This window comes from Meleagris gallopavo, chromosome 13 (genome assembly GCF_905368555.1).
Source record: "Meleagris gallopavo chromosome 13, MGAL_WU_HG_1.1, whole genome shotgun sequence".
NCBI classification, from domain to species: domain Eukaryota; kingdom Metazoa; phylum Chordata; class Aves; order Galliformes; family Phasianidae; genus Meleagris; species Meleagris gallopavo.
In genome coordinates this window covers 10,701,443-10,722,785 of record NC_139416.1, presented here as the reverse complement: position 1 = coordinate 10,722,785, position 21,343 = coordinate 10,701,443, and the positions used below count along the sequence as shown (strand labels likewise).

Sequence of the window (21,343 nt, the reverse complement as noted above, 5' to 3'; positions counted from 1 at the left end):
CCTGGAAAAAGAAGTACCTCAGATGCCCCAGGTTTCATTGCCTTTGGCAGCAGAACTCTTCACTGCTGCTTGTTTTAATTGCTTTTTAAATGAGCATTTAAATGAGCCTAACTGGAAGCTGTAAAAGTCACCAATAAAACTGTGGTATAACTTCCTTATTGTCGTAAGTGCACGGTGCTGTGATAAACAGTAAAACTTGACTTCACCTGTGCAGAAATCCTACGTGTGTTATGACCTGGAAGGTATAAAAAGAGTCAAGGACGTAAGCTGGAATAGAATTAGAAAGGTCAGCTAGCTTGCTCTAGACAAGAAGATCATGGCAAGTTACATAAAATGTTAATCTGCTTACTGTTTCTTTCAGTTTTTCTGTAGGATTTGAATACTCTTGGTTTTGATATTTAGAATGCATTAATAGAGCTGGACTGTGGCAGTCTTAAAAGTTGGCCATTAATTGCCTCTTACGCTGAGAAACTTAAAGGAATTTGTTTCCTCTGTATCTTGTTACGCTAGGCTTTTCACTGAAAAGTTAAATTTCTTGTAATGTTGGAGCTTCCACTTAGCCTTGCTGTAATGACAGAAAAACCCCAAAAACCTGGCAAATAAAAATTAGCTTTTCTGTTGAATTAATTGATAAGAGACAGATATATGCTAAGTTAATTTCACCAAGATTGTAATTAAGTAATGGAAACTGTATCACTTCTTAGATGCTTGTATCCGTAGCTGTTCTGAACATTTCTGAGAGCTCTGGACTTCTTTGTATTGCTGTACAGAAAATTGCTGTATAGAAAGCATCTTGTGAAACTTGCAAGTTGTGTGCTTTTTTTTTTTTTATTGCAGACTATAAGGACATCCTGCTTGATTGAAAGAAGTTGCTCCTACTTGTGGAGTGACTTATGATGTCAAGAACTGTATCATCCTGGATCTTAGGCTCAGCAAGAAACAGCTTTGTTTTACATAGAAGAGGACGTTTGTATTCCATATGTGTCCCAAACAGACACAAAATAAAATGGAAGCTTGTTTTTTCCAAAACACTTCTCTACCCTGCTGGGACCTGCAGCTTAGACAATATTTTCTCCTTGAGAAAAGCATTCAGGCATACCTCCACTGAAGAAGAAGAATTCTCTTTCCAGTTGTCTCCATCACAAATCAACGATATACTCAGAGCAGGTGAATTATCCCATAAAATATTGGATTCAAGTTGTAAAAGTACTAATTCTGTGTTGAAGTTTGAAAGTAACCAGCTGGCATCCAATACTCCTATTGAAGACCGCAGGAGTGCAGCCACTTGCTTGCAGACCAGGGGGATGATGTTTGGTGTCTTTGATGGCCATGCTGGTTCTGCTTGTGCTCAGGCAGTAAGTGAGAGACTACTTCATTACATAGCAGTTTCTCTCATGTCTCGACAAACTTTGGAAGAAATGGAGCTTGCTGTGGAGTGCATGAAACCAGTTATTCCTATTCTGCAGTTGCACAAGCATCCAAATGATGTAGAGCATCGAGAAATGACTTCACAGTATTTTGAGAGCCTGCGAGTTTACTGGCAGCATTTACTGGACCTAGACATTGAGCCAGGATTTAGTTTGGAAGAAGCCATGATAAGCGCATTCAAAAGGTTAGACTCAGACATATCACTGGAAGTTCAGGCTCCCCAGGAAAACGAATTGGTGAGAAACACTGCCCTTCAGGTAGCTTTTTCTGGTGCAACGGCGTGTGTAGCTCACATTGATGGTGTTCACCTGCATGTTGCAAATGCTGGTGATTGCAGAGCAATTTTAGGGGTTCATGAAGAAGATGGAACTTGGTCTGCTCTCCCTCTAACACGAGACCACAACGCCTATGATGAATCTGAAATCAGAAGACTAAAGAGAGAACATCCTAGATCTGAGGAGAAAACGCTATTTGTGAATGACAGATTGCTGGGGATTCTCATGCCCTCCAGAGCTTTTGGAGATGTGCAACTAAAATGGAGTAAAGAATTGCAACACAGCGTTCTCGAGAATAGCTGCAATGTTGGGGCTTTAAATATTTATCAGTATGTTCCTCCAAACTACCATACACCTCCATATTTAACAGCGGAGCCTGAAGTCACATACCACAAATTAAGAAGCAAAGATAAGTTTCTCATTATTGCTTCAGATGGACTATGGGAGATGCTCAGTAATGAAAAGGTTGTAAAACTAGTTGCTGGACACCTTACAGAGCTTAATGTGCAGAAACCACAACTGGCTTTTGAGAAACCAGTTAATTTGGGTTATTTGCACAACCTGTTACTTCAGAGGAAAAACAGGGGTATTACCTCACTGGACCAGAACATAGCAACGCACTTAATACGGCATGCAATTGGGAATAATGAATATGGGGAAGTGGACCAAGAGAAACTTGCTGCGATGCTGACACTGCCTGAAGACCTTGCGAGAATGTACAGAGACGATATCACAGTTACTGTAGTGTATTTTAATTCGGAAGCAATTGAAAACTATTACAGAAACAACAAATAGAGACTTGCATTGCTGCTATTCTGTACTGCTAGCCGACTTTGATATTGAAACCATTACTGTTTTTCCTTGATAGTCAAGCTGTTACCAGTGTTAGAAACCTTTTTGTTACTTACTAGTTCTGAAAAAAACACTTCTGCAAGTGAATTTGTTGACAGTTCCCTGGATTTCCAGGTCTGTAAACTCTGAAGAAAAATGTTTTGATGAAATTTCACTGCAGTGCAGCTGAACTAAGGATTGCTGACTCAGTTCCGATTCCATGGGAACTGCTGGTAAAATTTTACAAATGAACAAAGGAGATGAATTTGAATTAGGCTGTTAAAATTTAGTAGGCAGATGGGTAATATCTGTAGCTGCGTGGAGCGTAGGGAAGTCCTACTGTTATAGAAAATGAGTAGCATTTTCCTGAAGCACTGTAATTGAATTCAATAAACTTCCAAACCATTATTTGATGTGGCAGTGTCAGGTACTCACCTTGTGTATGTGAAGCTTTGTTTTAGAGACAGCACTAAGGGAGGTGGTTCAGGCAGCCCTGAGACTGTTGGATACTTTTTCTTACTGTTTTTCTAAGCTCAGAAACAAAAATGTATTTTCTTCAACAGTCATGCGTGGATGCACATTTTCTTAACTGTGTGTGGATTTGTATGACAGCATGTGGCTCAAATGCGCACAAGGGACTCAGTGGTCCCCTGCTCAGGAATTAACATTTGAAATTCAAGCATTCATTCATCTATTGCTTAGAGAATAAATACTTTGTATTAAGTATAGATCTATGAAATGCTGCATATGAACGCCAACTGTAATTTAAGTGAGGTTTGACAGATTCAGAAGATAAAAAGTGCATTTAAAGGTAAATACAACAACACACAACACCTTTGTCTTCAGATTTGACTTGGAGTACAGAAGTGCTGTTATTTCACTAAAATCTCTTTAATTTTGTCTTTGAACATCAGTTTGTTATTATAGCTACAGATATTTTCTTTAATGAATGTATATTCTAGTCTCTGAATGTATACTTCTGTGCATTTTAAAACAGTTTAATACTGTTTTCTAGGGTTGTTATCCAAAGCTTGCAAATGAACTGTGCTTAAATTTCACATATGGTGTTCTCCTGTGGTTCTTTTTCTGGTTTATGCACGTTAGTTGGCAGCAAAAATGTGTACTGGCTATTCGCTGCTGTTTTGCTGTGTGAGAACCTGTGTGGATGTGGCAGAGAAGATGCAAATAACTTGTTGTTTTTTTTTTTTAATTTCACTTAAGCATTATCCTTCTGCACTTTTACAGATGAGAAAGTACTTCAGTTTTCATTTGAAGTTCTAAGTGAAGTTTTAAGCAGATGAGATCTTATGCATAAACTCATAGTAGTTGTGGGTTTGGAGCTTTCCATATACTTTTTTTCTCCAAGTGAAACTTATCAAAGCTTATCAGTGCTTTCTTTCTTTTTTTTTCTTTTTTTTTATTTTTTTCATCTAATTCATCTTTTCTTAAAACTGTTAAATGCTTATGCTTTTGACTGTGCATGACTGGATGTAATTCAGTATTACAATTGCAAACACTGAATGCTAAATTAACAAAAAAACTTTTGCTCTAGAAAAGGTTTCTTACTCTAGTACATACTGGAGTACGTGTAGCAGTTCAGTTGGTGAGCAAGTAGTTATGCTTTTTTGAGTGGAGTGAGCAGCATATGGTACCAGCAAAACAGTATTGGCATGAGACATCTAAGATTTAGGTTTTTGGTGTTAGGGACTGCTGGAGGGCTTTAGGTTCATGCAGCATCTCACAGGGGATGCTGAAATTGTCTCTTGAGTTCAGTAATTTAAAATATACCCACTTCCTGAGGCTGAAACTACGGAGACAAAAATGTTGTCTACCAGAAAAAAACAAACAATGATATTCAGTCTGTGAAACCTTAGAAAGGATTGAGCCTACCTGCAAGGCAGTTGGGTGAAGAGGAGCATTATTAAACAGTGTTCTGAACACCTTTGGCTTTAAGTGAGCTGTTCCATTTGCTCTGAAAATACCTGGTCATTACTTAGGTGCTTCATTGCTTTGATTCTTAGGTATAAAAGCATGTGTTACTAGACTACCTCTTAATAAAGAAATTACATAACAGTGTGGCCAGAGGAACAAAGGGCCTAAACCAAACCACATTAGAGCTGGTATCAAGTGATACAATTCTTATGAAGGTTATTTAGCAAACTTGTGATATACAGCAAGGCTCCTAGTATAAGGGACACAAAAATAGGCTGTTCTGTTCTTTTTTCAAGTAGAGCCAGAGATGAAATCTACATTGTGCTTGTTAGAGTGCTACGACTCTTTCCATGTGCTACTCATAAATATGCCCTTATACAGGTTGTTGTAATTGCAGCTGCTAGTCAATAATGATTGTTTTAGGGAATCCATTTCACAGTCAGAAGAGTACTACTTCTCATTGGTTTTGCTCAGTTTAACACACAACATCATAATTATCCTAGAGTGGAGAAGGATAACATTAAACCAGTTAGTTTGTTTTGATAAAAAAGCAAATTACAGATTGAACTGTACATTCCCTGGAATTTGTTACATGCTAATGACAACAATATATCCTGATATGTAAAGAAGATAATTATCAGTTTGAATTATATCACATATATCTTCATTTCTAAGTGCAAACACAGCTAATAGGTATTAATAAACATTGTATTTTGTGACTTGGAGAGTCAACATTGTTTAACAACTTAATGCCTTAATGCACTTGTGCAAGCACTCTGATGTGAGGACTTCAAAGCACATTTAGGTGCAAGTCCTGCAGTATCCATTGTGTTTGGAGTGTGTTTTTCTTTAAATACTGTGACTATCTAAAGAAGCAGTAGTCAAAAACATTCAACTAAATTATGTTTCTCAAAATCTGGTGTCTCAGGTGGGTATTCTGCCATGTAGGTAACACACCTGAAATTAAGCGTGGATGTAAATACTAACAGAAATATTCTTTTCTAATATTTAAACCTTGAGTTGAAGTACAATTTTGCCACTTTGTTTTTTGTTCAAAACTCTTGTTCCTGAATGATTATGGTTATTAGTATACAAATGTTCAAGCCTTCATAATATATTTGATTTTTTTGTAACTTCTTTGTAAATTGGGGAAAATCACTGTTTTTGTAAATAAAAATATTTATGACACACTTGAAGTTTAAAGTGATTTTTATAAATGGATGTAAGATTTAATGTTGTGGTTGCTTTATCAGAATCTGGCATTCTTTCTGCTAAATGCTCACAGGAAAATACACTAGATTCCTGTGCAGAGAAGGTAAATATTCAAGCTCAGATAAAAATAAATAGGCAAATAAATAGGCACTGTTATTTTCCTTAGAAGCTTGTACCGATGCTGTATTCTCACAATGTAAACAGTTAATACATAATGACATCTTGGTACCATTGAGGTTCCATTAAATTAACCAGTCAGCAGAGGGAGCATGTGTTCCTTGACCAGAACAGCCTATCTGTGCTTTGGTAAATTTCACGATCAATGCAAAAATATTACGTCTTTCGTAGGCTCACATATGTGTGTTCACTCGTGGTTAAAGCTCTGTGTGTGCTGTAACAGATCACAAGCGTGACATCTGCAGAAACACTGAAAGCTGTTGAATTCCAGCAGGCTGGTGAGTTCATGTACTTAGTCTTTGAGGTTTAACTTTGTTTCCATTCATTCTGTCTTGCCTTCTTGCAGGATGAAAAGAAAATAAGGGTAAGGCAGGCTGTCTAAACTTTGAGTATATGTGCATATTTGTGTGTATATACACATATTTGGTATTTTAGTCAAAGACTATTTGGCATTAAAATTCTACTGAGAGGAGCTGGAAGTAGAACTGTTAACATCTTGTTTTGTCAGTATCAGTCACGCTGTTGCTGCACGCTGTTTCTATGCAATCTTCACTACTGTGATACCTTAGTAGAGAAAGCAGAAAAGTATCTGAGAGATGTGTTGGTCTTAAGGCTACAAACCATGGTTTGACATGAACAAGAGGTGTTTTTTCTTTGTATTTGTTGCTGAGAAGTTAACCTCCAAGTAAGTATAATTGTCATATGAAACCCTTGATATTTTACTAAACCCTTATCTATCTTGGAGGGCCAGTTCAAGAACCTGCTGTCAGATCTCTCCAGTTATCAGCCAGGTAAGAGAGAGTCTTGTTTCTTATTGCGTTAGTTAGCTGCTGTTCGGCAACGTTATGGCCCTTTGGCCCCTGCCAGATCTCTGTGCTATCAAACATCTGGGCATCTGCTTGAGTTTGGCTTCTTTGAGCCTGAGCAAAAGTGTGTACTGGCTATTTGCTGCTGTTTTGCTGTGTGGATGTGGCAGAGAAGATGCAAATAACTTGTTTTAATTTCACTTAAGCATTATCCTTCTGCACTTTTACAGATGAGAAAGTACTTCAGTTTTCATTTGAAGTTCTAAGTGAAGTTTTAAGCAGATGAGATCTTATGCATAAACTCATAGTAGCTGTGGGTTTGGAACTTTCCATATACTTTTTTTCTCCAAGTGAAACTTATCAGTGCTTTCTTTTTTTTTTTCTTTTTTCTTTTTTTTTTTTTTTTTTCATCTAATTCATCTTTTCTTAAAACTGTTAAATGCTTATGCTTTTGACTGTGCATGACTGGATGTAATTCAGTATTACAATTGCAAATACTGAATGCTAAATTAACAAAAAAACTTTTGCTCTTTCTTAATCTAGTACATACTGGAGTACGTGTAGTAATTCAGCTGGCAGGCAAGTAGCTATGCTTTTTGAACGGAGCCCCTCAGAATGCTTTGGCTTGAGGCTCTTTTAAGAACTTGAAGGAAAAAAGATGAATGAGAGTGGAGCAGTTGTGGAAAGGAAGCAGCGTTTTGATTTCTATTTGGATTAAGGAAATAAACTTTTAAACTAGGCATTTCTTAAAGGGGAAAAAATATACTTTTTGTTTTGTTTTGTTTTTGCTTTGTAGCTATGTTTCTGAATTAGAAAGAATGGGGTCGGGGGCAGAGGAGGAATGTCAGTGAGCAAGGCTTAAAGGTGCTGGAAACACAGTCGGCAAACAAGTGAGCAAACAGGGTGAGCTAGTTAGCTCAGACTGATTTCAAACTTCTCTCACCAGGCAAAAGATGCTAGCTTTGGAAACGTTGTAGGTATTGGAAACTAGTGTCAGCTGAGGGAGAGGTGAGCTCAGCAGAGCCTTTGATATTCTCTATTCTGTTTTTGTTCATTGTGCTCTGCTTTATGCTCTCTGAATTGGCTCTTGTTGCTGTGGAGTAGCTCTTAAATCATGACTTCATGCTCCACAGTTTGGAGGTGTTTTTATTTAACAAAAAGGATTTTAATTTGATTGCTATAACTGAAGAAGTGTTTGATTACCAACCAGTAAAACCAAGGTTGGCCAGAAGATGTCAGTTGAGTTTTGCAGGAGAGCTATGTTATTCTGATGACTTTAATACGTTTTTGCTTTTAGCTATGTGTCCCTAACAAATGAATTTTGGGTGCTGCTAACAAAATTCCTCAGAACTGGGTAATCTAAGCAAGGGTTGGGTTTGATTAACTTCAGTTTTTTGAGTGTGTTTTTTTTTTGTTGTTGTTTTTGCCAAAGCCAGCTTGTAATGGCTCAAGTAACGAAAGTGATTAAGCTTTTGAGAAAACAATTTCCTTGTCTTGGCATTGCTAGATGCAAGAAAATGAAGCCTCTTTCCTCAAGTCTTCAATTGCTGAAGAAAGAAAAATTGCTTCCTAAGCTGCAGAACTGTTTGCTGAACTGTTACCTGTCTGCCTGACTCCTGCTGTCATGCAGCTTGAATGCTGCAGATGTTCACAGCTGCCCCATGGCTATGCTATGATTTAGGATGTTAGCTTTTGCAAGAAATTCTGTTTGGGAAATTAAAGAGGAATGAGGAGCCTTGCTTCTTTGAGATGATGGAGGTCTGCTCTTGTATCTCGGTGTCTTGGTGTTCATAGAGACATTTTGATCCTTCTGTTCATCCTTGGTGTCAGCTGGAATTCTGGAAAAAAATGAAGGCTTGAGGAATAGATAGGTGTAACATGAAATATTGTCTGCATTTCTGCTGTAACTATTGAAGCTTGCATCTCTTACGTATTCTTGCTGTTGCTCTCTCCACCCTTGCTTTCTTTTCATTACTTCACAGTGATTAGTTCTGCTTCTTGTTCTGGGCAAATACTTTAAGAAAAAGGGGCAACACTGCTTTCTCTTCGATCAACATGAAGGGCGATGTCTTTCCTCCACACACAGCAGGGAAGGGAATTCTAAGACATGCTTTCAGCCTGGTGCACATTGAAGCGATGCTGCAAGCAGCAAAATAAAAGCTCTTTCAACTGTTTGGCTGCTTTACAGCAATGCAGTGTAGTACAGCATGTATCAAAGATCTGAAGTACTTGGTGATACAGATAATTGCTTTGTCCTCTGTGTCGTCACAGGTAAGAGATGGACTGTCCTGGCAGGCTTACTTTACCTTCTGTTTAATGCCAATCTTCACTCTGAGATAGGTTTGAGCCTCTGTTTCTCATCGCTTACCATGGAAGCAAAGTAATTCAGGCAGTATTGGCAACTCAACTGAAAGATTAAAATGATGGGTGGAATTGGAGCAGAACAAGGCTGCTGAGTTTGGATTAGTGTTGATCCTCTGTGGAATACCTCTATACTTAGACTTGGGTCAGATTCTGATCTCAAAACCATTTGATTTATTTGCTAATCAGATCTTTTTCTATTAAAAATGAAATCAAGTCATTGGTTGAGTTTCCAGAGGATGTACATCAAGATTAAAATCTGATAGGGTTGGGGCTTATGCTGCAATTTATTAATTTAAACAAAGTAAAAACAGAGTTAACTATGCTTTTGGCAAGCCTGTGTTAAGCACATAAAAGCTATGCGTCCATCCCTAACTGATGTTTTAATGCATTAAAGAAACTTGCTGTTTGCCAATGGTTTTCTTTGATCTTCTGGGAAATCCTGTGTAAATTCTCATTTTGAATTAAAGATATTTGCAGGTTTTACTTAACTATGAAAATAGTTGAGTATATTTCCTGAAGACCCTGAAAAGATGTGTAAATTTATTTTTATTGTGACTTTGTTTAAAGTAAGTTCTTGTGTCTTTGAAATGTTTGGCTATGGATTATATGGAAATGGATTGTACTAGCCAATATTCTGAAAGTTTCTTTTGTGACACTACACAGAAAAGAGCAGAGGACCTCTGTAGAAACTGCAAAAAAAACAATGCCATATGTCTCCCCTTTTCCAATGATGTTAAAAAAAAAAAAAGAGTTCAATTAGATTTTAACTTCTGTGTGTGGTTTTCCAGTCATGTGACATAAAAGTAGGTATCCTCAATTATCAGCATTTCCTTTTCTGTAGTCCTAGTTAATTTTTAATTTTTTTTTTTCCATTCAGGCTTTTAGAGGCATTCTATTGTTTTTGGTGAATGCTAGTAATAAATATTTCTACGTTATTTTCCTGCCAACTCATCTTTTATTCATAGTGCTGATGAAAACAATCCTCTCTGAAATTTCTTTTGCTCAAAAAGTTCAGAAACTTTACAAATGCAATAGATTTCTTTTCAGCTTGGTGTGAATATTTTCTATTGCTTTGCTAAACATTTTTGAAGAAACTAGAAATTGTAAAGTTCTGCTTTTTAAGTGAAGCAGTAGGAAGCAACCTCATACATATAGCAGCAAGTGGACCGGCTCTTTATTTTTGTCATTTCAAGATGCCAATATTGTACTAAAAACACATACGGCTACTTTTTTAAAAATAATAATTAAAAAAAAATTCTGTCATGGAGTGGAAAATGCACTGTTGTGCTCTCTTGTGGTCACATGGAAGTTTACCACCGTAAGATCCTGGGATATTGTCCAGAGTCAATTGACCTCTACTTGAAACACTTGAAATGGGTAAGAGTCTGAAACTTCTATATGCATGCATTCTATTTGCAGAGGAGATGCAGCTGTAGATGTGCAGTACTCATCATGACTCTAGGGATTACAAATCTATCATCTAATGGTGATGAAAGAATATTTTAACTATTAGCTGATAGTGTATTTTTAACATTGGGTTTTTGAACTTTTTTTTTTAGCAGTAATGGTTTAGATCAATAATCTATTGATGGCTTATTCAAGCTGAAAGTTTTTATTCGTCCTCACCAAACAAGGTATTTCCATTGTTCATTATTATGTGCAGCTTCCATTTCAACTCTGAACTCATAAATCATAAATGAATGTGAAGTATTCATTTCTCTCTTTCAGCACTACCTTTATCTAATATTTGCTGACAGGGCTCATTGTAACTTATTTTTGAGCACAATCAGACCTTGTTTTATGAACAGAATTCATTGTTGGAAAGGATTCTATAAATAGAACTTAAGGGGCACCAAAATGAGAAATTCTACCTCATTAGCATCTTAACTGGAAAAATCTGATCTAATACACAGGAATTTTGAGCTGATGAAATACAAGCAAATCTCAAAATTGGTTCTAAAGGGTTATGCTGTGAATGGACTGTTATGTTACTGTTTAGGGTGATAGAAAGAAAAGGGATTCAAGGTAGTATATATTAGAATAAGAGGAGAAAAAAACAACGTTGATATTACAGAAAAAGTATGTATACAGTGGGTTATCTTCTGGTATTTTGAGTTGTCTTCCTCAGGTGAGGCTTACGTGAAATTAAATCCTGTAATAAAATAGCTCTGCTTATCTTCCTTATATGTAAGAGACAGAGATGTCTCCTCTAGCAATGCTAGGTACTGAAGTGGTAAAGCAAATTTATGGAGAAGTGATTCTATTTCAGCATCTCAAGGAGGATTACTAATGGAAAATATATTAATCCTCTAAACTATCTAGTCTCGTGGAAGACTAAAGGCTTATTGCATCAGCCTAGAAATATGTCCTCTGGGGACAACATGAGGATCTGTGCACAAGTTCTGTGTTGAATGTGCCTGGCACATAGTACCTTCCAGAAGTTGAAAGTCTGGTGCTAGGGCATGCATGAAGACTTTGTCCTAGCTCTTCCCATACTGGGTGACTTCAAATGTGGCTGGATACCAAATTAAGTCAGGATATTATTTCATGATAATAAAACTAATTTCATGATAATAAAACTAACTCATTTCTTTACTTCCTCTTTCCCCAGTGAGAAACGAAGTATGCTGACCATGCAGAGAAAGACCCTATTATCTTGAGACACAGTAAGTAACTGAAGAGGAACTGTAGGCTACTTTTCTAAGTTATGTACATTTGTTATTTAAGAATAGTATTATCTCACTGCTTATGCTTTATTCTTAGCACATCTTCACTTCAGCTTTCTTACTGCATACGGAAAGCAGACAAGTTCATCTGTTGAATGTGTTTATAATGAGGAGTTCACAGATGAAGCTCATTATTTTCTTTACAACATGCATTTTACATGATTATATTTAAATAGGGGTCCTGTGAATATGGAAAGTTATGATGTGCAGGTATGGGATGTGGACTTTGGCCAGCAGCAGACTGTCAGTATAGTTTTAGTAATTAAAAGTAGAAAAAATGAGACTGTGTAGAGTGTGCAGTCCAGTGTAGAGATATCTGAGCAAGTCCAGGGCTAGACAGCACTCATTCAGCATTTTGCCATATCAGTTGGCTCTGCTAAAAGAGAAACATTTTCTTGGTTAGCAAACCATAGCTGAACCATGTCTTGAATCTGTGTGTGCATCCTTTTCTCTGCCTGCTAAGTTTCAGATACATTTCTCTGGAGCAACTATCTATAGCACAGCATTGCTGTCGTGGATGGGACTATAATGTGAAGTGGTGGCCTGGATAAAAGCCAGTTGCTAGACATGAAGACAAGGCTAAATCTTAACTCACAGTGTGTGTGGTCTCTGTGAGGCATTACGTATAACAGATAATTGTAAGAAGCCTTATTTTCTCGTATGTGAGAAAAGTAATTAAAAAAAAAAAAAACACCACAATTGAGAAGTCATGTTCTTATTCTACTTAATCTTCATTAAAAAGATGTGCATTAATTCTGTCTTTTTTTTCTTGTGTTTATGTCTGTTGTTAATACATACAACTTCTATGTGATGCCATTCTTTCCTCCTGATTTTTTTGATGCTAATATTTTAAAACTATCTTTTTCACTTCCCAATTTACAGGAAATTTCTAACGTTAGAATATTTCTTTGACAAAGCATTTTGTGGCCCATTAAGTCAGAGGCAGATGTTGGAAGTAAGGCAGTAGAAGTTGAACCTTACCCCCAGTATCCCATTACATTTTGTTTCTGTGTCACAGATGGCAGCAGAGAGGCAGTCTGAGAAATTGCCACCCAACATGGAAGTGCATATGAAGCAAAAATGTGTCATTGAATTCCTCCATGCAGAAAAAATTGCACTCATTAACATTCATGGATGCTTGCTGAATGTTTACAAAGACCTAACAGTGGATGTGAGCACACTGAGGCAGTGGGTGATGTATTTCACCAGTGGTGGCAGTGACAGTGGGTCACCTCCACTGATGCAGATTTTTCTAAGCACGTCATGCAGGCTCTTGTTCAACACTGGTGAAAATGCTAATCATTGTGACTGTGTTGAAAAACATTTGAGAATTTGCTCTATCAAACAGTCTTTCTATGCTCTTTGTATCCATTGTACTTTTGGAAATAAATTGAAAGCAATGCCTCTTATTTTGGAGTGACCTATATAGATCTATTAAAAGATGTACATTTAGAAGTACATTTAGAAGTCACAATAAGGGAGACCAAGGTTCAAAGGTCTCTGTATCCTCCTCTTATTTGTCTTACTACAATTTTCTATCACTTCAAAAACTCAAAGCGAAAGAAACAAACTAAAAAAAAACATAGTCACTGTCCCTAATTGAAGTTGCCAATTGCTGTATCATCACTGAGTAGTTCTATGTATAGATGTTGACTTGCCTTATTAGTCATCAGCAGCCAATATTACAATCTGACTCATACAGGTTTAATTGGATACTGATGGATGAGTGAATTGCTTCAGATAAAATAAGAAATTACTTAAAAGTGTTTTGTATTAAACCAGGCTCTTTTGCTTTCTGAAAATATCTTTTTAAAATGTATGACACTGTATTTTCTAAGTCAGAGCATGGTAGTTTCCCAGTATACTGTAAAAATGTGTCCTTAGGAGTTGGCTGACCCCATGTGTACTGGATTTCAAATCCATACCAAAACAACTGGTGCACATCAGATGTACCCAGGCTAGGTCAGTGAACCCAAACTCAAGTTATTTGTTAACCCTCTCTGGTCATACCATTGTTAATGCAAGCTTCAGGGCAAATTTTAAGAAGCTGTATTTTATAGTCTTAGATCTTCTGAAGGTTGTGATTCACAATCTTTATTCATTAATGGGCATCTGATTCACTGCTGATTATAGCAGAAATAGATTTTTATATTGCAGTATAATTGTTCATACTGCTTTATAAAGACAGTGTAATTATTTCTATTATTTATGTCTAGTTGGAGCACTTAAAGCTTGTCTGTAAAACCTGTCACCTGCCAAGCAAGACTGAGGAACAATTTCTATTTGAAAGTAATTTGAAGTCATCATTTTTTCTTTATGAACAGATTGGAGTTTATTTTGTTGTTGTAATTGTTCTGTTTTTGTTTGAAGGTTCAAAGCATGTATGATATTTTCAGTAGAGTATAGAACGTGAACTTTCACAAAAATAAAAAATAATTTTATGTCGGCTTAGCAAAGCTGAAATGCTTCGTAGCCACATATTTCGTAGCCTCACAGTCACACTTGGATTTTCTAAGGTAAAAATTTGAATATTTGGAGGTAATAAAATGCTATATGGAAATAAACCCTACAATTCATTTCTATTCTCTGGAAAGGAATAAAAAGCCTTAATTTTCCATGAAAAGGCTATTCTGTGCATGCACCAGCTCTGTTTGAATTTAAATGGCTTACCTAGGAATGGTTTTCAGATGAAATAGAATATTATTTAGGTATGCAGGCTACATATTTTGATATATTAAGTGATTTTCATGCATTTCTATCATCAAAATGTTGATTTGTTGTTGTTGTTGTTTGAACACAGCTTTCTGCCTCTTTACCAGTTAAAGCCAGATGTCTAGTCTCCTCCATTTCTTTGTTGTTGGCTGTGAGTGACAAGGCGTCTCTCTTCCCAGTTCTTAAACTTTTAATTCCAGTAAGCTGTACTCTTTATTTCTCTTGCAGTACCCTGCCTTTTCCCCAAGCCAAGGATTGTGGTATCTGTGATCTCTGAGACCTGGGTTCTGTTGCGTATGATGTTGCCTTTGGGGCACTGTCATGCCTTTCTGGGGCAACCACAGGGCTCTGTGAGGAGTCTGGGCTGCCTGGTGGTGCTCAGAAAGCACCTACGCAGTCTCCAGAAGCCTGCATCTTGGAGCACCTGGAGGCTCTCTCATTTATGAAGGCCTCTTCTTAATTTCTGTTACTCATGGTAATAAGGAATTTCAGCTTCTCTTCCATTTATGTTGCACTCACATCCAGCTCTTCTCTTTACTTCATCTGTGCTATTGTTATGTTCTTTTCACTTAACTGTTTCCCCTCCTTTTGATTTCCAACTCACTCATCCTCTGTGGTTTCCACTTCTTTTTTTTTAAACTTGCATCTTAGTGACCCATCTGACATAACTGCTGAATGTTTTCTGATGTTTTCACTCTATCTGCATTCGAGCTCAGATCTCCCAGCTAACCAGAAAAGATTTTTTGCTGATTTGGTCTCACTCAGGAGGCCATGGCTCATCAGTGCACTCCTTCACATCCTGCTTCCATGATCTCAGTTCCAGTAGTATTTGTGATCTGTCATTTGCTGTCAGTCCTCATCTCCCTTCATTATTTTCTCTTAGTATCAGTGTTGGGTTTCCTGTGCTACTTTCACCTTTCTCTCTTATCATTCAGCTTCCAGGCTTGCCTGGAGTGTCAGCTCAAGCGTTGGTATATTGAACATTTCCAGAGAAAATGGTGGTGTTAGGGTCGCTAACCTTGCTGCTGCTATCTTTCTACTCCTTAAACTAAAATTAATTCTGTCCAGAATCTTAATTACCTGCTTACCATCTTCAACTCATTTCAAAACAGTTTTGCTTATTTTCATCTTGATTTCTCTTCTTGTGTAGATTCTGTTCAGACCTTACTGGGAAGTTTTCAAAACATAACAAACACTCTGCCTTTCCTTTCAACATGAAAATGACTGATTCTTTATACTTTCATTTGGATTTTTTTGTTTTGTTTTGTTTTTTGAGGAGATGGTCTTCATGGGAGGTACATAGTAACCATTTCGGAACAGCTATTTAATACCACAACACGTGTATTGTGGCCAGATTTTTCATTTGATTCCCCCCCCCCCCCCCCCCCCCCCCCCCAGTGTTGACTTTTAGGTTCTTAATTCACATTAAATGTGTTTAGAATCTTTAATCCTTCCTCTGCAATGTAACAAATGGGAAAGTAGTGGGAATATCATGCTTCCTAAATGCCTAGGAACTGTAAGTGCTTATTTCAGCAAAAAGTGGCACTGATGAGGTACCTACAGCCTTTAAGCAACGTCAGCTACATTGTGCTACATTTAGTAAAGGCTCGCACAACAGGGAAGACTAATTCTTTTCACTGTAGAACAGCATCACAGCCTGTAACTTGAGGAGACTGATTCAGACTGAATAGTGAGGACACAGTGCTATCAGCCTTTGAAGAACATGCTCATTTCATTTCACCTTGGAAAGAAAATTTATACTGATGTCATATCTAGATTTGAAACCTACTTCATGTGTAATGTAAGTTTGCATCATTCCTTATTGTAAGCTTGCTCATTTCAAATCCCTTTATGAATGGTCAGTAGCTAGAGGCCAGTTTGTCTTAGCAACTGCATGGTAAATGTTTTTCATTCTTTCACTTTTTTTTTTTTTTTATTTCAGTGCTATTGCACGTTGCCTGAGAATTTCAGGAATCTAACGCACTGAGAGCTGACTGATGGTATCAGATTCTGAATGTTCTCTGGTGCAATCTCATGCTTAAAGAAACTGTCTTTCTGGGATGCTTTTATTCGGAATAAGAAAATAATAAAAGGGAATGTGATGCTGAGTATTTTTAATGCAGTTTGTTCCAGAATGGTTTATTTAGCTTTCAGGTACTCTTTGGTAAGTAATAACTCTCAGCTCTCCCATACCATATCTGTTTCAGAGACTGAGACAACTGGATAAAGTGTTAGCAACTTTGCAAAAGTTACGTATTATGGACTAATGGTAATTGTTTGTGCCAATGGTAATTGAAAGAAATTATCTGAGAACGGATTTGTCCTGGTCGCAAACAGATTTGCTCTGCCCTGCCTGAGCAGAAAGCTCTTCCTGTAATTTCAAAGAAATGATGCTTAGAAATGAGTTCTTAGTTGCAACAGCTGCAAGGAGTAGCTGAAAACATGATGTTAAAACCTGCAGGTATCAGGGGGATAGTAAATCCATTCTAAGTTTTCAGATGTGCTGTATTTTCTTATCTATTTTTGTTCAAAGGCAAGATTAGTTGAATGAAATAGAAACTAATGTAAACTTCAAGAAAACTGAGAAGTCCAAACCAAATGACTCTTTCACATACCTATGCCATTCCAGTCCTACTTTTCAAATATAAAATCTTCTAATAATTCTGAGTCTGTGCAGAACGCTTCAGCTGAGTGCAATCTACTTGTGTTAGGTAAGGATTGGTAGTCTCCAACATGTTGGAAGCTTTTATCTCTGTCTTCCTAAATCTTGCGTCTCTTGACATTCAATCCTAGATGTCTGAAAATCTGGGGCAATTTCTGTAAGTTATTTTTTTTATTATTATTCTGGTGACTCAATTTTTATCTCACATTTTCTTTTATTCTTCAGGATTTGTTATTTCATACCCTTCATTTTTCTTTCCAGTGATTATCACTCAAGTTTCTTAAGGAAAAGGTTAATTCACTATGACGGAATGATTGTAGTAAAAATACAAAACATTCTAAGAACAAGGACGTATTCTTTGTTTTTGCAGTTCCACTTAGGCAAAAGATGGATACTGAGCAGTCACTTGTCATATTTGGATTTTATATTTTCTTCCAAATATATATGGGAAACAGAATAATTTGCATAAATAGAAGAAGGAACAGTGTCAATAGTAGGTAGAATTGGTTCTCTCTTAGGGATGTTAATTAAGGACAAGAAAGATAATACCTGGGAATAAATGCATCTTTGCTGATTTCTGTTTTAGGAAAACAAACAGGTTGCTTTGCCAACAGCTCACAGCTCGCATCTCAAGAACAAGGGGAATTGTTTGAAATATCATGCTGAGCATTGTCTGTTTATGGCAAAATGTGGCTGTTCCCAAAATCAGGCAGTAAAATATACCATTAAAAACTGGAGGTGAGAGGAACACAGGTACTGCATTCAGAGTTGCTTGTCTTTAAGAAAAGGTGGAAATGTTTTGCTTTTACATCTGTTGTTATGAGTAGGTGAGGTGTCATCTGCAGGACCTCTCTTGACTTCCAATATGGGAAAATAAAGAAAGAGCTTTAATGAGAACTTCTGCCAAAATTTCTATTAATGCTTGTTTTTCAATATAGATTGTTTAGGCTTTTATCGTTTTGTCTGTGTAAACGCTATAAACCAGATGCATTTTCTGTGATTCCAAGCTTTATCTTGCACAAATAGAAATTTGCCAGTGTGCATTGTGTTCATATCTGCTGAGAAGTCTGTTTACGTCCACTTCTGGAAAGTGGGAGTTCATTCTCTGTAAGCTAAGAAGTGTGAGTACATGTGACTTTGTCTAGAGAAATCCCCCAGACTGACTGGCAGCTGGCTTTAGATTTAAGAATCTGTTACACGGATTACTAGAACTCTTCAGGTCTCAGTAAACTGCCTAGTAACTATTTATCTGACTCTTGCTTGCCAGATATTAATTAGACAAGCATCCATCTTCTCTATCGGTTGTATATATTGGGATTGTAGAGCATTTGACTCAGTGTTTAGGTCTGTACTTTATCAACCATCTGGCCCGCTGTCAGCAGAGTCCTCATTTCCACCTAGCACATCAAAGTGGGGATAGGAAAAGCTTACCTAAAGACTGTATTTGACAGAGATGCTCACCCATGACACCAGGTTTTGAACAAGTCTTGGAAATAAACTGATAGCACTTATTTGTAAAAAGCACAGTCTAATATTGGTCTGTGGTCTCTATAATTGATAGTTATTGCCTTTTTAAAAAAGAAGTCTAAATTACAAGGTGATTTCAGATGAGAATTATGTCGATTGCTTGCATACTGACATTCACCCTTTTTGGAGCTATTTGGGGCTTATTCCAAATGAAGAAAATTCAGAATAACTCACTTCTATCTGGCAACCTGCTGTGCGTTGTTCCAGCCTTCTCATTTACCTTGTCTGACTCAGTCTGAGTAATGTAATCACGAACCTTGTGTATTTAAGATATATAAATGGTGTTTCTGGTTAAAAATAGGCAACCAAACCAGTAGAAAAAGAAAAAAAATTGAGGTTTAGACTTCTTGCTTGGGGATTAATCTGCAGGAATTCTTTTCCCATTGTAGTCACTGAATTCACACTACTGTAACATAGACAGGGACTATTGACATGGGTATTTGCAATGTATCAGAAAGTTCTCCATGGTAAGTTATATAACTATCATCTTTAAAGTGGGTATGTAAGCTGATAAGGCAATAGTAAGATGAGTAATGGCCTGAACTAGAATTTGTTTACAAGTCAAATTACTGCAAGTAAATTTTGTCTGCTTGCTGTTTTGCAGTAGCTTTATGTGTCTTCCTGAGGCAGTTCTTTAATGAAAAATAGTGCATAGTGAGATACAATGTCTCTGCTAAACAATACCTGAAGCTAACTTCAGTATGGCACAGGATCAGTTACCTGCCTGGACTCTAAAGACAGCAAGCAGTTACTGAGGTGCAATGCTTCTGCTTAGTTAAAAAACTGTTAGTGGCACCTTTTGTACAGTGTTGTGCTGCATGGCTGCTTCATTTTGGTTCTGAGTCACAGCTTGCTGAAGGAGATCTGCACCATCTGTCTTTATAAAGGGAAGGCATATCCTCACCTTGGAGTCTGTCTGTGCATGTGAACTAATCTTTGTGAAGTGTTTGCACAAAAGAAAAAAGAAAATGCATCATATTTCCTTATCCAGGATAAATGGCATTGCTGTAAGACAAGGTTGTGAGTCACTTTACTACAGCTTTAATACTTAGCAGTATTTAAGTATTTTTACTGACAACTAGCAGAATTAAAAATCTAAGCTAAAAGAAGAAAACTTCCTCATACTTTACTCTGCTGCAAAACAGCTCATTGTTTTACTAAGTATTTTTTCTGTTGCCCATATTCAGGTTGAAAATGTATGTTATGATTCTCTATTAATTTTAGTTGAGTCTGCTTTCTGTTTATTTTTTTCTCCAAATAAAGCACCTCCTGACAAACAGAGTGCAAGATAAGATACTTTTCCATGGGTTGTCCTCAGATGTGATTGTAGAGATCTAAAAAAGGTGAAGTAGAAATCTCCCAAAGCTTAAGAATGTAGACATACATACATTGTATACCAGGGTTTAGAAATAAAAGATTTTTTTTCACTGAATTATCCAGCAGTGGTAGTAACAAGTTTTCAATCCTTCAGTTTTTTTTACATTCTTTTCTTTTTACTGTTTAGAGGACAAGCTTTCCATGGGAGGTTATAGTTATGGTCTCTGAGTGTTTGAAATGGTCAAATGCTAAAAGGAGGAGATTACATACAGAGGAAGAACAGTTTACTAGTTGGATTAACAGCCATGATTGGACAGCATGCCTTAAGGGAAAAGTCTAAAGGATTGAATTTCATCTTAATGACCAGCGCATATTAATGTTAATGAACAACAAAAATAAACAGTTATATCCAACACTGTGTTCAGCTGTAACAATTTGATGCTCAGGCTTGGAATCTAATCTTGACAGATTCTCAATCCTTCCAAAGTAATTGTGAAATGAATTGCATTCAGTAGTCTTAAAGTGTATACCTTGAGTCTGTCCTGCTAAAATAGGGCAACTTGGAATCAACCTACTTTCAGCCTTAAGCAGCCTTAATGCATTGGTATTTAGGTCCATATTTATTTACAAAAGAAACAGAGTCCTATTCACTGGTTTACTGTGTAATCAACTTCAAAAATTATTTCATATTGGTAGAAGTGCCCATGATACTGATTTTTTTTTTTTTTTTTTTCCCCCTTGTAGTTTTATTACATAGAGTGATTGTTAACTAATTATCAGAAAGGGAACATGAACAAGGAACTCCAGTGGAAAAAAAGCATTACTGACAGATGAGAATCTGTTTCTGATTTTCTAACGATCAACCATGGATCTCTGTGCTTTCTTACCTTTCCTCCACTTGCCTGCCCTAAATAACATATGTGAATTGCAGTCTTTGTATAGTGGCAAGTGCGAGGACTACATATGTTCTAACTGCAGACACTAACAAATATTAAACCATGTCAACAACTAGAATTACAGTTAAGTCTGGAGGCAAGCTGAAAGCAACTTTTCAATCCCATAGAATTGACATAGTGTTAACATGAAACCTTATAAAACAAGTAATGTCTGCCACAATTCAAAGAGATGTTTGTTGGAAATGAAGTCAGCCATCCACTAGCTTTATCTCAAAGTAATTATTGTACCTGTTTGCTTATGTGAGTCTTTCTGGGTTTATGGCCTCCAACCTTGGAGGTTTTCAATCTTCTTTGTGTTATCTGTTACATGTGCTTAATCACTCTTGTTGTGAACTACATTTTCCTTAAGCCTTTCCCCTGTTGCATCTTGTGGCTATTTTTCTTTGTGCTTCTGTGGTGCCCCTTTGAGAACAGACCA

The 21,343-nt window shown here is 36.9% G+C and overlaps 1 protein-coding gene across 5 annotated transcripts in view; it reads left to right on the top strand.

The window, feature by feature from the left end:
- Nucleotides 1-21,343, top strand: part of PDP2 (pyruvate dehydrogenase phosphatase catalytic subunit 2) — a 29,613-nt gene that overhangs the window by 1,503 nt on the left and 6,767 nt on the right. For 3 of the 5 annotated variants that reach the window (XM_085234826.1, XM_010717734.3, XM_003209820.5), the window contains exon 2: nt 838-5,656. In XM_085234826.1, coding sequence (XP_085090952.1) covers nt 894-2,498 — 1,605 coding nt within the window. In that variant the 5' untranslated portion in view covers nt 838-893 and the 3' untranslated portion in view covers nt 2,499-5,656. Of the gene's footprint in view, nt 1-837; nt 5,657-11,636; nt 11,692-21,343 lie in introns of those variants that run through there. The other 2 variants (XR_014886081.1, XR_014886082.1) reach the window with 1 other exon arrangement.